Consider the following 19,399-nt stretch of genomic DNA (forward strand, 5'->3'; position numbering starts at 1 on the left):
GCACTGCCTCATCATATCTTGATTTTGAGTTTCAAGTATCCAGCAGGGTGACACTGAACTTCCACTGTTGGAAGCATCTTATTGGTGGTACTGTGTTATGGTTACTGGAGGTAGGTAACTGGCAGCTCAAACAAGCACAGAATTCTGTTTCTTTAGCTGCTGCTTAGGCCAGTTGCCTGGGTAAAGTAACACTTCTATTCCCTCTTCCTTGCTTTCAATGTTAGTCATAAAACTTATAAACCCAACTCTTTCCTAAATAGTGAGTGGATCAGGGACAGGGTCTGGGTAAAGCTAGCTAGTTTGCTAAGATACATAATGATAAAGTGGTAGAGGTATTTATGTAGAAGGTAAAAGGGTGATTTGCCCTTGTACTTCAGGCTAGTCTCAATGACAAACACCCATGGAAGTGATACCAAGTGATGGGAACAGATACAGGGGAGAGGCTAGAAAGACTGGAGGTCAGACCCAGACTCCTGGCTGAACCACTGTGGGACACCTCAGAAGTAAGGATGATGAGAGGCAGAAAAGGAGGGGGAAGCATGGAGAAGGTGGTGGGCTAGGAATTCAGAAGGTAACATGGTATGATGGCTAATCTTGGTTGTCTTTAACTCAATTACTCCTATAATTAACTAAATCCAAGAAGCTGGACATATTACTGAGGGATTTTTCTTGGTTAGATTATTTGAGGCAGAAGACCCACTCAAAATCCAGATCATTTGAGGTCAGAAGGCCCACCCTAAATCTGACCACACCTCCTGGTGGCAGCCCATATAAAAGGTCATGTACAAAGGAAACTTGCTTTTTGCCTGCCTGCCTGCCCTCACTCTTGCTGGCAAGTTCATCTTTCTTATTCATGAACCATTTCTTTGCTGGTGTTAGAACTTATTTCTTTGGGATTGTAACCTAGACTGAAAACTGGGACTCCAGCACAAGATTGGGGCTGTTCAGATATCCAGTCTCACAGACTGAACAACTACTGGATCCTTGGCCTTTCTATCAGGAGACAGCATTGTTGGACTACTTGGATTTCCCTACCCCAACCTTGTTATTAAATCCTCAAATAGTTTTACCTGTCCCCCTTGTCATTTCCTCCCTGCCATCTAGGACCATGAAGGAGAGACTTATTATTTCCCCACTCCCCATGTATATTAGTCAGAGTTCTATAAAGGAGCAGAACTGATAAATGACAAGGGGGACAGGTAAACTGAAGATTTAATGGCAAGGTTGGGGTAGGGAAATCCTAGCTGCTACTTCTGTCTTCCTTTGGTGAGAAGGCTGCCTGTGAGTGGGATGAAGATGACCATGGAGTATGTAGTTGGTGAGGGGACATCTAGGGATTCAAAATGTTGATAGGCAGTATGATATCTCTTCCAGCTGGTGAGGGGGAAATGTCAAGTGGCACTGATGCTGGTGTGGCCATGGGCAGGTCCTCTCACATGGGTATCCTTGAGCACTTTCTTGAGTTTTGAGGAGTTTGCCCATAGACACTAGGGAGTATAGCTTGGTCATTATCCCTCTGAGGCTCAAGGGTCTTCCCCATCGTTCCTAACTCCTGTCTTGAGGAGTCTAGAGACAGATTGATAGACTCTATTGTTCTTCCTTTTGCAGGGGCTGGGGTGAGCAGAAGAGGTGATTCAGGTCTAGTGGAGAGATGGGTGGCTCAGATAGGGCCAGTGGTGGCCCTGAAAGCATTACAGTGAGTTTTGAGCACTTGGTAGTTGAGGAATGTAGCTGGGCTCAGTGGCGGTGGTGGCAGTAGCAGCAGTGATGGCTATGGCAGCGGCAGCAGCAGCATAGGATAGAGCGGTGGCCTGAGCCCAGGGACTGGAATGTGTGGCTAAAGCCTATGGTCCCAAAGTCCCTCCAATATGGGGTCAATAGTCCTAATATAGGGTTAGGTGGTGGGAAGGACAGACACAGAAAGGGTGGACAAAAGGGGCAGAGTGCAGACGGTGTAAGTTCCCAAGGCTCAGAGCTTGTGAGGGTTCACCCACTTGTAGGTACCCTCATACTGGAAGCCCACTCTCTTCATCAGCTCATCTGCCTCTGTAGGGCCGCGGCTGGGAGGCAAAGGGAGACATAAGTGACCCTTGTCCCTGGTAATCCCCACTGCCCTGCTTCATTTGGCTTGACTCCCTTAGGTCCCATCCTTCCCTTACCTGCCATAAACATAGGGGATGGGCTGGGGCTTCTCTCGATCAATCCTGTGGAGTAGTGGTGTGAAGATACGCCAGGCTTCCCTGAGTTCATCACTGAAGGGATACAGTGTAGGATGGAGTAGAGTCACATAGGGAGGGAGGGAGGGAGAAGGCCACCTGTCTTGTCTGACTGTATTAGGCTGGGGGGGGGGTCCCTCACCTGCGGACAAAGTGCATCTGGCTCCCACAGAAGACATCCAGGATGAGGCGTTCATAGGCATCAGGGAGCTTCACATTCTGCAGGGTTGGGGAAAGGGGAATGTTGCTGATACCACTGTACTCAGCCACCCAGGGCCTCCCTTAGGACCTTGCCCAGATGGTCCTCCCTGTGGGAACCTTGTATCTGTTGCCATAGGTCAAGTCCAGCTCTGACTCCTCAGGGTTGAAGAACATGCCAGGCTTCTTGGTCATCATCTTGGTGTATACAGCCTCATTGGGCTGCACACGGATCACCAGCTCATTACGCTTGCACTGCTGGTGGAAGATGTCGCCTGCCACATCGCGGAACTGCAGTCTCACCTCAGCCTTACGCTCATTCAGGGCTTTGCCACAGCGCAGGATGAAGGGTACCCCTGTGGGGCAGGGCTAGCCTCAGGGATTGGCTTTCCTACAGTCTTGTGCTGTGTGTGTGTGGGGGGGGGGAAGGGAGAGCAGATCCCCTGTGCCTATGTACATGTGTGAATGTGTACATGAGGAATAAGTATGACTAGGGTGGTGTCTCACTTGTGCCATCCCTCCTTCTCCAGCATCCCTTACCACTTAGCACCATGTATATGACCATGGTAATAAGTGTATTTTTGAGGGTATATCTATTTAGTCCTGCCATTCTGGGTCCCAGAGGTGTCACCTACCATCCCACCGCTCATTCTCCACATAGAGGACAGCTGCTGCAAAGGTGGCAGTGGTGGACCCACGGGGTACTGTGGGGTCATCTAAGTACCCGTTGGTAGCTTCTCCTTCTCCATTGGGGTTCCCCACATACTGGCCAAGGACCACATTGCTTGTTTCCACTTCTGAGATACATTTCAACACTTTGACCTAGGAGAAAACCAATGTAGAGTGGGCTCCTCAGTGTAGGGAAACAGACATGAGCCCAGTGACTTGTTATAGAGTGGCCTGGCATGGGGCACAGCTCCTGGGGACCTGGTGGACATACCTCTCTACCTACCTTCTCATCACGGACATCATCTGAATCTGTGGAGGCAGGCTTTTCCATGGCCACCAGACACAACATCTGCAGGAGGTGGTTCTGCATAACGTCTCTAGTATGAGAAGAGGCAGATATTCTGGCCAAGTGCCACTTCCAGGGTAGCAACAAGGAGATGACCAAGTTCTAGGGGCCCTTGGGTTACTAAACAAGGCTTTCTAGTGACAAGCTGAGAAACCCTGCTTCCTTATCCAGTGTCTTTCAGGTCTCCTTAGGAGGAAGTAGACACTGACCCTGGAAACCCTTTGGGGTTTAGCTGAATGGGTTGAATACTAGCTCTCAGGGTATGAGGATGAACCAACTTGGAGTGGGATATGGGTTCTTACCTGATGATCCCAAATTCATCAAAGTAGCCCCCACGACCCTCAGTACCAAAAGGCTCTTTAAATGTGAGGATCACACAGGCAATGTTGTCTCGGTTCCAGATAGGGCCAAAGATCCTGTTGGCAAATCTGTGGGAGGTACAGGAAAGAGGCTAGCATGGGAGACATTATGGAAGGGCCCTTAGGTGGATCTACACTTGGGATTCCATAGTATAGTGGTTGTAATCTGAGTCAAGCTAGAGCCTAGCACCCTGGCCAGCATCTTTCAGGAATCTGTCTTTGGGGCAGTGGGGCAGGTGGGGTTCCTCATATTGCCACCCTTGCCCTGGTCCTCTTCCACCCTGTCCCCTTTGCACCTTAGCACCATGAGGTTCTGGACCATCTCCTTGCCCAGGTAGTGGTCAATTCGGTAGATCTGGTCCTCACGGAACAGAGAGGAGATGTGGTTTGACAGCTGGTTGGAGCTCTGCAGGTCTTTCCCGAAGGGCTTCTCCACTATGATGCGGTTCCAGCCTCTGCTGGGAGCCCCCAGTCATGTTATTTCCCAAACCTTTCCCCAGGAATAGGCCCAGGGCCATGTCACCCTAACCCTCACCACAGGTAGCAGGGCTTTCATCTATTCTGTATTCTCAGGTGACCCACGGAAGCTCTGCTGACTGCCATCAATCCTTACCCTGGACAGACAGCATCTTAGAAGCCTTCTTGTCAACATGCTGAGGACTGGATCAGTTTCTGGGATTTGCCTACCTTGGTACTAGAGTAGCATGACTGGTACATTCTTGGGTGGCTTTGTTTCCCTCTTTCCCCATGCTAGATCCTCAGTGGGTCAGAAGTAGCCCAGCAGCCAACAGGGAAGTAGGCATATAGGACATCAAGGACATAATTTCCTTACTAGTTTTACTTTAATTAGTTTGAGATAGGGTCTCATGTATCCAAGGTTGGCCTAGAATTTGCTATGTAGCCAAGGATGACCCTGATTTTGTACCTCCACTTCCTAAGAGCTGAGATCACAGACATGTACCATCATGTCTGGCTTTCCTCATTGGTTTTATATCCCTGTCTGTCTGTCTATCTATCTATCTATCTATCTATCTATCTATCTAATGTATGTGAGTGCTCTGTCTTTATGTACATCTACATGCCCAGAAGAGGGCATCAGATCTCATTACAGATGGTTGTGAGCCACCATGTGGTTGCTGGGAATTGAACTCAGGACCTCTGAAAGAGGAATCAGTGAATCAGTGCTCTTAACCACTGAGCCATCTCTCTAGCCCTTGGTTTTATATTCTTGAGATGAAGTCTTACTATATTACTCAGGTTGGCTTGGAACTCCTGGGCTCAAATGTAGTCCTGCATCATCCTTTGAGTATCTGGGACTATAGTCATGGCCCAATGCAACTGACTTCTATTGCTTTTGTTTTTTTTTAAACTAGCCTTTTTTCTTTTTGAGACAGGTTCTTACTATGAAGAATCGGCTAACTTTAAATTCACTATGTAGCCCATTGCCAGCCTTGACTACATAGTGATTCTTTTGCCTCCTGACTACTGAGATTACAAGTGTGCCACTATACTCTGCTTAAATTTTTTTGTTGTTGTTTGAGACAGTCTCACTCTGTATTTCAGGCTAGCCTTGAACTCCAAGTACTCCTCTTGTCTTAGTTTCCACAGTGCTGGGATTATATGTGTGAGTCACCTTGCCCAGATTTCCACTGATTTAAAAGAGCAGGTTCCTTTCTTTGCATTTCATAACAGAACACTAAAGTTGTTTTCTAAATGCAAAATCAGGAGCAAGACAAAGATGGTGTTCAGTTTGCAGTGGTCTCTTATGAAACAACACTGCCTCCTGGTGGGCCTGCTGGGGAGGGAGGGAGTGGGGGAAGGGAAAAGAAAGGGAGGGAGGGAGAGAGGGGAAGAGGGAGAGAGGGAGAGAGGGAGAGAGGGAGAGGGGGAGAGGGGGAGAGGGGGAGAGAGAGAGAGAGAGAGAGAGAGAGAGAGAGAGAGAGAGAGAGAGAGAGAGAGAGAGAGAGAAATGCCTCACATGAGCAGTTCTGTGGAGCAACACTGTCATCTTGTGGTCATGGTGGGAACTGTTGCAAGGGGTCACTATTTTGTAGTTGAGAGCCTTGGAGGTAATAGCAAAGGTTGTTAGAAAACTCTAGTATTTATAGCTTGTTCCCTTTTTTGGAATGCTAATCCATCTAGACAACAAACCAGGCATTCAGAGTAGCAGAAGCAAGAGCAAACAGGAAGAGAGAGAGAAAGATAGGCCTTACGTCTGACTCATGCAGGTCTCTTGAATGTTCTTGGTGACAGCTTCGTAGACTGTAGGGGGCAAGGCCAGGTAGAATAGGCGGTTGGCCTGTATCCCCTGGTGCAGGGCATTCATATGGCTGTTGAGGTGCTTGTAGGAGGCTGGATCATCATACTGGCCAGCCACATAGGAGTTACGGGCAAAGAACTCCTCCAGCTTGGGTCTTTCCTCTGGGGTGGCCTGGGAGACAGAAAAATGTCAGCTTCTACTTTTCTCTCAGAATCTACACTTGTTCTGCTCTAAAGGAGAGAAGGATCTCATTTTTTCTATAATGCCTTGTTCCTAAGTTGTGTTTCCCTTGAGTCAACTGTCCTGGCTCCACAAGTATAAGAGTTTCCTTCATCCTGGTAACTTTGTGTACCCATGGGCAGGGGGCTGAGGCACACAGCAGGATACTTTACGCATGTAGGGCAAATCATTGGTATACTTTCCATATCCTCAGGGCCCTCATACCTAGAACAGAAATCTGATTTCAGAAATTCTGACCTGAGAGAAAAGAATGTTGGAGAAAGATGTCTCTCCAAAATAATCACAGCAAACTATAGGTGCTGAGAAATGCCAACATAGCATATTTACTAGGGGGAAGAGGTACTTGGAGGAGTCCTTCCAGCTGCTGGCATGACTCAGTGTGGCACCAGAGCACAGCAGGATGGAGCCAGAGAGGCTGGGTCAGAGTGGAGTTGGGAAACAGATCTGAGGCTGAATCGACCATCTATTTTTGTCTTTGCCCAGAGGTCATAGAAAAGGTGGCACAAATAGGTGGATATAGCTTTTGAGTGGTTGGTAAAAGAGAGTAAGGATGTGAGGTGTCAGGGCTTGAGTGTTCTGGGTGGCCCTGCATCTCAGCCAGTCAAATGAAAAGTGGGGAAGGAAGTGTTGCTTATGATGGGAATGGGACATGTCTCCTCATGGGCTGCCTGGAGCTAGTCTTGCTGTGGGATAAAGGAAATGGCAGAACAATGCTCTGGGATATTCCAATGTCACTCACTTTAAAGAAGGGCTCACTCTGCTTGCGGATGTCATCCACTGTGAGACGGGAGCGGGCATAGCCCACAATGAAGGTGTCTTCAGGTAGAAGGCCATCCCGGAACAGCCACCTGAAGGTACAAGGCTGTTTTCAGGCTAGGTAGGGAAGGTCAATGCCTGTCCCTTGTAGAGAGGTTTTTTTTGGGGGGGGGGGGTAGTATAGAGATATACCTACCAGATGGTTGGATAGATCTTCTTCTTGGCCAGGTCACCCTGTAGCAGAGGAAACACATGGTCAGAAAGAGCTGATATGACCTAGGTCATTCACCACCATGGTGATCTGGGTGTCCTCATGTATCATCAGAGGAGCTCAGAGATTCAAGCCTGACCCAGCCTTGTACCAATACAGGTGAGTAGATGAGTCTGCTGGGTTCAAGATGAAAATGCAGACACTGAGTTCATTAGAACTTAAGGATGATAAAGGCAGCACAGACAACAAAAACACAACCTGTGATATAGGACATATGTCACATTAGCATAAAAGGGGTTATAAAGTAGTGAGATGGTCATTCAATTAATGAAGTCAGAAAAATTGGTTACTTTCCTTGTTGCTGTGACAAAATACCTGACAGAAAGTAACTTAAGGGATGAAGGGTTCATTCAAGCTCACAGTTTAAGGGTACAGTCTGACATGTCAGGGAAGGTGATGTCATGGTGATAGGGCTGTGAAGTACATTGTGTCAACAGTCAAGAAGCAGAGAGATGAATATGGACACTCAGCTCACTTTCTTTTGTTTTCTTTTTGTTTAGTCAGGGAACCAACCAATAGGGTGTGCCATGAACATTCATGGTAGATTTTTCTTCCTCAGTTAAATCTTTCCAGAAACATGATTATAGATGCACCTCTGGGTGTCTATGAGGGGATTCTTAATGCCTGCTATTGCTTCTTTAGTTAGTCTTAAACCCTTGCCAGTATCATAAGACAAGAAAATGAAAATGGTATAAGGTTTAGAAAAAAACCTGTCATTAGATGATAGCTTGTTTATTTAAAAATACATCAAATCAACCTACAGACTAATTATTAGAGTTAATGAGAATTTAGCCAAGTTGCTAGATTAAAGAAAAAGATAGGAGTAGGTAGAGATGTTTTAGTATATAAAGTAATAATCATAAGCCAGCATTGTACTGCAGCCTGTAATCCTAGTACTCTAGAAGTAGAGGTAGGAGGATAAGGACTTCAGGGTTATCCTTGGATACATAGTGAGTTCAAGGCCTGCACAGAGAAAGGGGAGATAGAAGAGGAGAGAGTGATATGAAAATACGAAGGGCATGTATGACACTCTAGGTTCAATCTCCAATATTACGAAACAAAGAAAAGAAGGAAGAAAGGAAAATTAGTAGGCAAGCATGGCACTATGGCCTTAGTGGTAGGGTATGTGCTTTGCATGTACAGGGCCCAGAGTATAATCCCTGGCACCAAAAAGACAAGCTGCAGCCTTAGAGATAACATTCACTAAATTTATCTGTATTCAGAATATCTAAATAGCTCCTATGACACACTTTATAAAACAATCTAACTGAAATGGGTGAAGGTTTGGCCAGATGTTTCACCAGAAAGAAAATGAATGGCCATTAAATAATACATGGAAAGTGTTCAAGATCATCAGGTGTCAGAAAATACAAATTAGACAAGACATCACTTCATACTCACTAGAATAGTTGTAATCCGAATGATAATAATTGGACATGTTGGTACATACTTATAATTCAACCACTTGGGAGGTAGAGGCAGGAGGAACTTCATGAGTAAAGGCTAACCTGGGCAACATAGTGAGTTCCAGGCTAACCTGAGCTACATGGCACCCTATGTCAAATAGAACTCCCTCCCCACAAAAAGCCAAACTGTTGGTGTGGAACTCATAGACTGTGGGTAGAAATGTGCAATGGTTAAATCTAAAACAGCTTGGCAGCCTCTTATCATGAGAAACACCTACACTTATGACTCACCATTCCTCTACTAGGTTTTACCCCAGAGAAAAAAAAGCAGGCAGCCAGCCACTCAAAGATCTGTGCATGAATGGTCATGGCAGCTTTAATTTAAAATAGGCTGGACCCAGGTGGTGGTAGGGCACACATTTAATCCTAGCACTTGGGAGACAGAGGCAGGCGAATCTCTATGAGTCTGAGGCCAGCCTAGTCTACAGAGTGGGTTCCAGGATAGCAGCCAGGGTTACACAGAGAAACTGTATCTCAAAAAACCAAAAAGAAATCTCAAATATATTATACTAAACCACAGAATCTAGACACAAGAGACTAGATATTCATGGATTCACTTAAAAGTCCCAGAGAGGGCAACATGGGTCTATTATGACAGAATTCAAGTGAGTGGTTGCCTGGGAAGATAGTAGACTGGCTAGTAGGGGTACCCAAGAATTGTGTGGGGAGACAGAAATGTCCTAGATTAGGCCATCAGCAGTACAGATACCATTTATGCATTGCAATGTGTATGAAGAAAATAGGATAAAAATAATTGAGCAGAGGGTGGAGGGGAGGTTTGACATTACTCCTGGGGAAACAATGACTGCAAAGTGGGAGACTTCTTGGGTGCAGATGTTGCTGTAGTTTTGAGATAGGATCTGGCTATATGAGCCATATTTCCAGCCTGTTTTTGAAGATGGGAGAAATTTACAAGGGTGTGCCAAATTTGTGAAAAGTTATCCAACTGCACCCTTAAGGTCTGTGTTCTTTTTGATATATATTCCAATAAATACTAGAAACATCTGGGGCTAAGAATATAGCTCAGTGGTAAAGTGCTTAGTAAGCATGAGGCAGTGGGTTTGATCCCTAGCACTGCAAAACTAACAAACCAAACAGCTCCCCACAAAAACACTATATATATTAACAGATACAAGTTAACTGCTTTTATTTATTAACATCAAGTAGTTGGCAAAATAAGCAATTTAAAACAATACCATTTACAAAAGTTAATATTATAAAGAACCTAGAAACAAATTCAATAGAATACATGTGTGGGTTTACAGAGAAAATGATCCAACTCCATTAAAGATGACCTATATAAGACTCCATGCTCCTCTCTAAGCCAATGTGCACACCCAGTTCAGTCTCCCAGTAGCCATCAACAGCCCAACATGCTTTCATTTTGTACCCTGCCAAACAAGTTCTAAGGAGGAGGAGCTGAAATGGCTACCAAGCTCCTGAAGAATAGAGTAGGGTGAATGCCCTTTCATCTCAAACCCTATCATTAGGACCATGGGGTGGGTGTGAACCAAAGCTACACAGGGTACTGCTACTCCATGGGAAGAGGTGAGCAAGTGGCACAGGAGTGGGGCACTGGTCCCATCTGTATCCCAACTCACTCTCTATAGAAAAAGCAACTCTGAGTATTAAGGACCTGAATATTTATGTAAAAATAATTTGTTGAAAAATTTACTCCAGGCATACCTAATTAAAATTTCAAAACACCATTCCATCTAACAAAGTATTTTGACAATAATTTCCCAGGCGTTTGGGATGAGTGGCATTAATTTCCTAGGTGTTTGGGATGAGTTTGTAGATGGAGTTGGTCTGGGTGGCATGAACTTTGCCAAGTTTAAACAAGCTATGAAGAACAGAGCCAGAACAATACTCCTTACCTGGGCCCACTGTGACCTGGGAAGATGTTGGGCACCATGGACCAGAGACCTCCAAAAAATGAAGTGAACTGCTGTTCCCTTTAGCACAATAACCAATAAGCAACTTCCTGCCATCATAAGTGAACTAGTATACAACATAGCCCATGCTGACTAGCTCTTTAAAATGAAGAGGCTGGGCTGGAGAGGTGGCTTGGTGATTAAGAGCACTGGCTATTCTTTTGGAGGTTTCTGGTTTGATTTCCAGGACACATATGGTGGCTCACAACTATCTGTAACTCTAGTTTCAGGGGATCTGACACCCTCTTATGACCTCTGAGGGCACCAGGCATGCAAGTTGTGCAGACATACATGCAGGAAAAATACCCATATACATAAAATAAACAAAATCAAAACACTGAAGAGGTAATACAATCTTAGATACAAACTTCAAAAATGACTTAGCCAGATACAGTAGTGTATACCTGTAATCCCAGAATTTGGGAGGTTGGGACAGGAGAATAACAAGTTTAAGGCCAGCCTGAGAAACATAGTGAGCCCCTGTTTAAAAAAAATGGGGGCAGAGCCTCAGGGAGAGGCTCAGGCTAAGGCTCAGTGGTAGCATGCTTAGCATGCAGGAAGCCTTGAGGTATGTTCCCAGCAACGCATTAATAAACAAAAGAGATTGAACTATGTGGCTGCATTGATGAATCCATTTCTATAGAAAATGGCGGTGCTGGGTAAGGATGGTTATGGGCACTCAGGGATTTCCAGTGGCTTAAATGTTTGTCTTCAGAGGTTTGCTGAGTGACAGGTCCATCCAAGGAAGCAGGTGTATGCAGGTCATTTCCAGGTTCTACTGAGTTCCCAAAATGTCCACAGGGGGCTGATACCAAACTTTGGCAACCTGTTTTGGCCTGAGGGAGCAATTCCCTCCACTTAGTGCCCATGTCTGTCAACTGTTCAGGATTAAAGTCCTGAGCACTGTGGAGTGGGTTCACATGATAACAGCCACTTCTGGGAGCCCGAACCCAGTGGCCACCTTGTAGCCCCATGCTATGATGACTATCTTTGGGAAAATGTCTAAGACTTGCCAGCTGGGCTCCTATTGCTCTACAGCCTCCTCATTTGTCACTCCCTCAAGTGATACCTAGCATGGCCACCTGAGTGGCCTACTTACTGTCCTCTAAGTCACTTTGCTGGGCAAAGTTTTTACCCTGTTGTGCCAGATGGCTGCCCTTACAGGTTCCACAAAGGTCAGCTTAGATAAATCCATGCTGGGCCAGAATCTCCCCCGAGGATGGCTCTTGGTTCCTCAGAGTACTCTCAATGCCTGCCTCTGGCATCTCCCATCAGTGGGATGTGGGTTATTGCTCATGTCAGAGGGCTTTGTCCTGGGCTCACACACTCCAGAAAGGGCTGGCTTGCTGGGAAAACAATGAGAGCCCTGGCCTTCAGACCTTTCTAAGCAGGCAGTGTTTGCTTTTGATCAAATTCCAACAGACTGGGAGGAATCAGGACAGACTCCAGCCAATGTATTGGTGGTAAGGGACAGTCTTGCTGAGTCACAGTTGCCCAACACCCAGAGCTGTTTGTTCTTGTTTCCTTTGGGATTAACCAGACATAGAACCCGTTCTCCTTGTTTTAGCTCAGTTCCTGCAACCGACAGTCTGCCTGCCTTCAAGTTACTCAAGGGAGGTGAGGTAGGACTAAGGACAGTGGGGGTGGGAGGCAGCCATTCTTCTCAGGGATGGGGGTAACCCTGCCTTTCCTGCTGGCTTCATGACTCTCACTGAACTCCTCTTAAATAGGGAACATGAAAAGAACTAAAACCTAAATTTACCATGTGTGGGAGTGGGAACAATTAGAGAGGTAGCTGGAAATCTCTCATTTTTGCCACCCCCTCACATTGCCCAAGGATCATGGCAGGGGAAGGAGCTACCTAAGGACATGTAGTGACTTAGGAGAATTAGGGCATGATTAAGATCTCCAGCCAAGCCGGGCGGTGGTGGTGCACGCCTTTAATCCCAGCACTCGGGAAAAGCCAGGCAGATCTCTGTGAGTTTGAGGCCAGCCTGGACTACCAAGTGAGTTCCAGGAAAAGGCGCAAAGCTTCACAGAGAAACCCTGTCTTGAAAAACAAAAACAAACAAACAAAAACAACAAAAAAAGATCTCCAGCCACAACTATCTAGCCAGATAAGGGCAAAGAAATCTGAGTACCAACTGATCTATGGTCAGCTGAGGTTTGACCTCTTGTTTTATAAACCCAAATCATACCCAAGGGTCATTGGGGATGAGGGACCCACCTAGCTTCCCAAGGTGGAGTTCTGGGCTGTGACTGAGGATCAGCTGGCTTCCAATCACTGGAATGAGATAGGGGGAAATGTGAGGTAGGTTTGGGCTAAAAAAAAAAAATCTAACAAAAGGCCTCCTTCCTATACCCTGGGGCTCCATGAGTCACCAGGCTTTTAGAGAATGCCAAGGTCATCATGACACAGCAAGACTCTTACCAGGCCAAGGGAAAAGTCAATTCTGAAATGACTCAAAAAGAGGGATGGGCTTGGACTGCCAGGTCACTCCTCAAACAGGCCTGTCAGTGGGATGGCCATCACATAGTCTAGGTGGGGAAACCGATGTAGAGATGAGCTCTGTAGTGAGCCCATCTGCCCATCAGCCCATGTGGACTCCGAGGCCTACTCCTTTTCTTTTGCAAAAGGGGAAAGAGTCACTTTCCAGCCTCACCAAGGTCCTATTGGCTGGGGAGATGCCCTTTTTAGGTCCACAGTTCCTTCCCCCTACTGGTCCATAAGTACAGGGTTTTCTGGAGTGGGACAGTAAGGATTTCTGTTTCCTTCCTTGAGTGGGAATCCTGAGAAGAGGGGTAGCTACAGTGAGGTGGCACAAGAACATCCTAGGTAGGAAGCTGGGTACATGGGTAAAGACTGGGTAAGGACCTGGGGAGGAAGAAGGGGCAGAGGACAGCTACTTGGGCTCAGCTTGCCCTAGTATGTTCCAGTTTCCTAGGTTTGGGGCCTGCTAGCCACTGGATTCCTTTTAGTTTCTAGATCACACTGAACTTGTTTCCAACTTAGAGGACAATTGCCCTCTTATTCTCAACTTGCCTTGCTTTCTATGTCCACTTGCGACCTGTGTGTGACTAGCTACTCCTAGTTTTGCTCAGAAAAAGAGTCCATTTGTGACTTCTGTCACATACAGCTCCCTAAAATCCTGTTTGTTTGCTTGTTCCTAAAATACACTGTTCCCACAAGGATAGAGACTGAGGCTGTTATGAATTGGAGGAGACACTTGATTGCTACATTGAATGAATGGAGAATTTGCAGGACTCCTAGATCAGCTAGCACCTTGCCTACTTCATGCATTCAGTAAAGTGTCAGGCAGGAGATACTCTGGGGGCTGTCCCAGCACAGGGTCTGTCTGTCTCAGGCCCTCTGAGAGGAACAGAGAGAAATAAATGCTCTTCAACAAATCTCTCTTTCTTCTCCATTCCCTTCTGTTAGAGCTAGCACTTTCCATCTCTACTCTGGAAGCCTTGGTTCCTACTCCCAGAGCAGAGGAGAGTAAAGGGGAACTACATTGATTGCAGTGAAACGAAGTTGCTCAACTTCAGGCTAGACCTCACATAATCAGCCTAGGATAAAGCCAGAGGCTGTCTGGCCCGTGTTTGTTAGGTGAAAACTACTAAGATTCAGAGAAATGTAGACATTTGTTCCAGGTTACACAACAAATTGTCAATGAGGGAGGGTCCTGAAGTTGTAAACTATCTTTCCTGTTTGGGTTATTGTTGTTGCAAGCTTATGAAAGCATGGGTGGGGCAGGGGGAAATCATCCTCAGCTACTTTCTCTTTCAGATGGCCCTTTTGATTGAAGGGCCTAATAGTCAGAGTCCTATATGCCAAGGTTTGTGTTTGATACATGCATGCATGGCTCCTTTAAGGGGACTAGGCTGGAGCCAGGGCTGAGGGTAGGACTGCTGAACTGTGTGTTCTCACTGGGTACTTTTCTTGGGTCTTAGAGTTACAGGGAGTCAGGGGACAGTGCCTTGGGTGGTCTGTCCCTTGCCCTTTCAGTGATAGAGCCCTTCTCCTCTGCTTTTGCATTTCTTTTCTAAGTTCTCCCACTCCTACTTTTGCTCAGAAATACAAGGCTGACAAAGAACAGGTTTGGCAAAGGGGGTGGCATGTTCTGATTTCCTCTTTTTTTTTTTTGGTAGTACTGAGTACTAGGGCCTCATGTATAAGAGGGTGGTAGTACTTTACTACTAGCCCTTAGTGGGTGTTGATGCTATGTATAAACAAAGAACCACAGAGTTCCTCCATCACCGAGGGGCCCAGACTGTGGAAGGTGCTGAGCCAGTGGCTACCCTCTCAAGAACACACTAGCTCTGATGAAGTTCTTGCACAAGATTACACAATAAGTTCATACTGAAGATGGTCACACAAGAGTGAGCTGATTCCAGGGTTAAAAGCAAGCAATTAAGTTTACCTTTGTCATCAAACCCTGGTCACTGAACATGCATGCCCTTCTGCCACATAGCACACAAGGGAGGGTGCCCCCACCTGCCCCAGTCTCACTGTGTACCATCAGTACACCACCCCTCTGACTATGCTTCTGTTTTTCAGTTTTTCCTAACAGAGTACAATGATAGTTGTTCCAGATGGACAACTGGAAACCAGGTGGAATTAACAGAAATTTGCAGTAGGCTTTGGAAGATGTGGCAAAGAGGAGGTATTTGCCTCCAGGGAACTTCATGCAGTAGAGAGAAAAGAAGCAGAGGCAGGACCTCAGATCCTTTCACTGAAATTGACTGTAACATTTGTCAAATTACAGATTTTGAAAAAAATATAGATTGAATAGCATTCCCTGATTGCACCTCAGTTTTTTCCATCCAGGAGGAAGAAGTCCAGCTAGATGGTGCTTTAGAACTTGGATGGTCCAAGTCTGGTCCACATTCAATGGCTGAGCATAGATTTCTGAAATGCCTTGCAAGTGAGAAATTCAACACAAGTACATGATGTATTTATAGCAGGTACTGCTGTGATGATCAGGACACACAGGTGGGAACATATGCCATAGAGTTCAAACTAGTAGAACCTGTGTGGCTCCTTAGCAGTTAGTTAGGAAAGTTGAGGTACAAAGAGAAGTGCCTTGCTACATTTGATTTTTTAGACTCAGGGCCTGAGGGGAGACTCACCGATGCACCCATGATGATAAATATGTGTGTATCAGCTTGGTGGAAGGCATCACCCTGGTACAACTCTTCCCTTAGGATCCCACACACCTGGGTTCGGCTCAGGGCCACCTGCTCTGCCATGATGTTTTCTGGTGAAAGAAAGGCTCATTGATAAGGCAGGAGAACAGAAGAGCATTGACAACCTAACCTTATTTAACGGTCCTTTGGGTTCTCACTACTACTGAAACTACTGGCTGGGAATGCTGTGCGCCCGTGCATGCAGAGTCAGAAACTACTGCTTCTGCACTCTAGCCATACCTTCCTATGTTGTGGAGGCCCACAGAGGTTTTCTACTGAGAGCTGAGCTTGCTTTATCCAGCAGGGCTGCATTAGAGGATTGCTTGACCATGTTGGTTACTAGGTGATTGGAAGGGTCTGCACTTGGCTGAGCTAGGGGGAAGTCTTTGCTCCACCCCTTGGCATTCTTATAAATAACCCTTTAGAAGAGACAGAAGGGGCTGGTGGATAAGGATCCAGGCCCTCCTGAGGCTATCCTGTGTTTGTTTCTCTCCCCTCTATCCTTCTACCTCTGTATTTCTACCTCAATCTCTTATCCCCCTCTCCTCAAGAGTTCCCTGTCATAAAAAAAGTGGGAGCTGTTTTCCCACACTATGTTGTTTTCTCTGGGGGCTGTACATTACGAAATCACTATAAGCATTAATGGAATTCATTAAATTCGGTCAGGGCATCGCACTGTGTCTGGGGCCATCACCAGAAACTCCACAATGAACTGAACATGTTTGATTGTGAAGATGATGGAGTTCAGCTGTAGCTCTCTCCTGGCCAAGCTAGGTGATCCCGGAAGGTCCCTTCTCTTCTAAAAGTCTAGTCCTCATGGGCCCAATTAGGGGAAGTGCGGAGTACAAAGGGATGGGTTAAGACCTCGTAGATTTTCTTCCATATCCAAGCATGACAAATAGCGCACATCAAAAGGACAAGAGGCGCACAAGCGGGAAGCACATCCCTCCACCGGTGTGCCATCAGACCACCCCTTTACCTGCGTTTAGTTGCTGCTGCCAAACAGGTTCACAGTTCTGGAGTGCACAGCTCGTTTCCGGGGGCTGCGCTTAGCTGGCCCATTTAACGCAGGAGGGCGGGTGCTTTGACTGAGCTGACCCGCCTCAGGAGAGGCAGGAGGGGAGGAGCTTCGGACTACTCCATCGGTGAAGGAGGGGAGAGGAGCAGAAGTAGGTGCGCACGCAAGCATCTCTTGCTAGCCCCACCCTGTTGGCCGTCCCTTCTTCCCCTGTTCCGCGATCGCGATACCTTGCTGCCATAGGTGCAGCTCCGCACAGTTCTCCTGTGTCCCCATCGCCACCCCACCCATACCGTATTGTCTGGTTTCCGATGGACCCTCGTGTCCCTGAGCCCTCCTGAATGACCCCACTTCCGCTAGCAGCGTAGCCACGCCCCCCCTTGTGGTGGGTTTGGGATCCTTTCACAGCTTCTTCTAGGCTTTTTCCGGGGTAGGGACCTGGCAGCAGAGGGAAACTAGGGTGTTTCAGTGCGGATGCGACGCCTCGAAAATGGGGTGGGGGCGGGTGTAGGCGTGGTGGCACACGCCTGTAATCCCAAGCACTCGGGAAGCAGAGGCAGGTAGATCTCTGTGAGTTCAGAGGCCAGCCTGGACAGCTAGGAGAAAGACGCTGTCTCAAAAAAAAAGTGTGTATGTGTATGTGTGTGTAGTAATGTTTATCAGTAAGGAGCGTTTGTATGTGTGTGTGTGTAGTAATGTTTATCAGTAAGGAGCGTTTCGCTGTTCGGATGGCCAATGCAGGCTGGGGGTCTGAAGCTTCTCTCCGGAGCAGGATGGACCACTATTGTGGCTACGCATCTTCAGTTAATCTCCACGGCTTCGAGTCTGTGTTTTACTTCCGGATCCCACACTTACGACACCGGAAGCCGGAAGCGGGGGTTTCCACAGCCGAGAAGGGAAGGCTGACCGCCTAACTAGGACTTTCTGGAAGCTCCACTTCAGTCTGAGAGGTCGGATCCGGCTTCTTCCGCCCTCTTCACTTCTGGCCGACTCTGCTGACAGGTGTGGTCCTCTTCTCCAAAGACAAGGCTCTATCGGTGGCTGTTCCGCAGCTTCCGAGGCTCCTGACCTCCTCCCCGCTTCCCTCGGGCGCAGTTTGTTCTGTTGCATGCTTTCGCATGCTTTTCGAGCATGGGTTCAGGAGTGCTGATTCGTGACCCAGCTTACTTGGGCGGCTAGTCGGACTGATAATCTCCTTCCCTCTGCTGCAGCTGTAGCCTAAGGGCTTGGCTCCTAGTGCTAAAACCCTTCTAGTTCAGAGACGTTTTTCTATTGATCAAACTTTGTTTTATGAAACAGCATCTCGCGATGTAGGCCAGGTAGACCTCGAACTCAAGATTCTCCTGCCTCAGCCTTTTCGAGTGCCAGAGTAATAGGCTAAGCTGTTTATCAAACTTGAGTGCATTTGAAGTCTTTAAAAAGTTTTCAAGTGTATCTTGACAGCTAAATATCTTACCTTATGCACCTCAGCTCACTTTGCAAACGATTAGTAATCTATTCGTGTGTTCTCTTACCATTTATCAGATCTGAGAATGAATGTATTGTCTTGGCATTTCTTAAGAAAAAGGAAAGACCTATGGTAGTAGGAGCAGAGAGTCAGGGAGGAATAGTTGGTGGAGAGGAAGTAAGGAAGGGGAATTAGGTGGTATAGGACCTTGTAGGCTGTTGCACAGACCTCCCCCCCCCAAAAAAAAAAAAACTGGGAGAAATCGGATAGGGTTCACAGTAGAAGGGAGAAGTAGTCTGAGTTATCTTTGAGGTAACTGGTCCCAGTGGGGTCGATTGTAAAGGGCAAGGGAAGAAGCAAAGTGTGATGACTTGTAAAGAGATTATTGCAGTAATCCATGTGAAAGACGATAGTGCTGTCAGCTTTTTATTATTGAAAACTTTAAAAATGTTCAAAAATAGAAATAATAAAATAGTAAGTTCCATGTACACATTTCTTAGCTGTCTCTATCAACTCATAGCTAACTTTAATTCACACCCCTTTCAATCCTTTACCATGATTTTTTTCTTCTTTAGAAAATGTTATTTTATGTGTATGGGTGTTTTGGCTCTGAGTATGTATATGTACTACATGCTTGCCTGGGGCCAAAGGAGGTCAGGAGAAGGTGTCAGGTCCCCATGAATTGGAGTTACAGATATTTGTGAGCTGCCATGTAGGTGTTGGGAACTGTCTTCTGCAACACCAGCAAGTGCTCTTAACAGAGTCATCATCTTTCTTGCCCCACCCTTTATGATTTTCAATAACAGCTTTCTTGAGACATAATTTGCATTTAAAAATTAAAAATATTTAATATTTAATATTTATTTATAGTGTGTGTGTGTGTGTGTGTGTGTGTTCATGATGTGTGTGGGGAACACAGGTGCCATGCCAGAATGTGTAGAGGTCAGAGGACAATATTGTTGAGCCAGCTCTCTCTTTTTCACCTTTACATGTGTTCTCAGGCCTGTTTAGCAAGAGCCTTTATCCACT

The 19,399-nt window shown here is 46.5% G+C and overlaps 2 protein-coding genes across 5 annotated transcripts in view; one reads left to right on the plus strand and one right to left on the minus strand.

Moving 5' to 3' along the window:
• Nucleotides 1–1,184: 1,184 nt before the first annotated feature.
• Nucleotides 1,185–17,137, minus strand: G6pd (glucose-6-phosphate dehydrogenase). Of its 3 annotated transcripts, none has more exons than XM_036173954.1 (13): nucleotides 16,885–17,137; nucleotides 15,849–15,976; nucleotides 7,241–7,278; nucleotides 7,028–7,136; nucleotides 6,002–6,219; nucleotides 4,085–4,246; nucleotides 3,732–3,857; nucleotides 3,367–3,460; nucleotides 3,050–3,236; nucleotides 2,535–2,770; nucleotides 2,359–2,435; nucleotides 2,160–2,252; nucleotides 1,185–2,060 (listed from the first exon to the last, which is right to left on the minus strand). In XM_036173954.1, the coding sequence occupies exons 2-13, from the start codon at nucleotides 15,966–15,968 to the stop codon at nucleotides 1,970–1,972; spliced, it is 1,551 nt and encodes a 516-aa protein (XP_036029847.1). In that variant the 5' UTR covers nucleotides 15,969–15,976; nucleotides 16,885–17,137; the 3' UTR covers nucleotides 1,185–1,969. The 3 variants fall into 3 exon arrangements, with proteins under 3 accessions (XP_036029847.1, XP_036029848.1, XP_036029850.1); XM_036173955.1 differs by having other exon boundaries at nucleotides 4,085–4,243; nucleotides 16,885–17,122; XM_036173957.1 differs by lacking the exon at nucleotides 4,085–4,246.
• Nucleotides 17,138–17,305: 168 nt separating this feature from the next.
• Nucleotides 17,306–19,399, plus strand: part of Ikbkg (inhibitor of nuclear factor kappa B kinase regulatory subunit gamma) — a 30,875-nt gene continuing 28,781 nt past the window's right edge. Inside the window, exons 1-2 of one of the 2 annotated variants that reach the window (XM_036173958.1) lie at nucleotides 17,306–17,353; nucleotides 17,696–17,925. The gene's annotated coding sequence lies outside the window, so the exon portion shown is untranslated. Of the gene's footprint in view, nucleotides 17,354–17,578; nucleotides 17,926–19,399 lie in introns of those variants that run through there. The other variant, XM_036173959.1, reaches the window with a different exon arrangement.

This window comes from Onychomys torridus, chromosome X (genome assembly GCF_903995425.1).
Source record: "Onychomys torridus chromosome X, mOncTor1.1, whole genome shotgun sequence".
Lineage (NCBI taxonomy): Eukaryota > Metazoa > Chordata > Mammalia > Rodentia > Cricetidae > Onychomys > Onychomys torridus.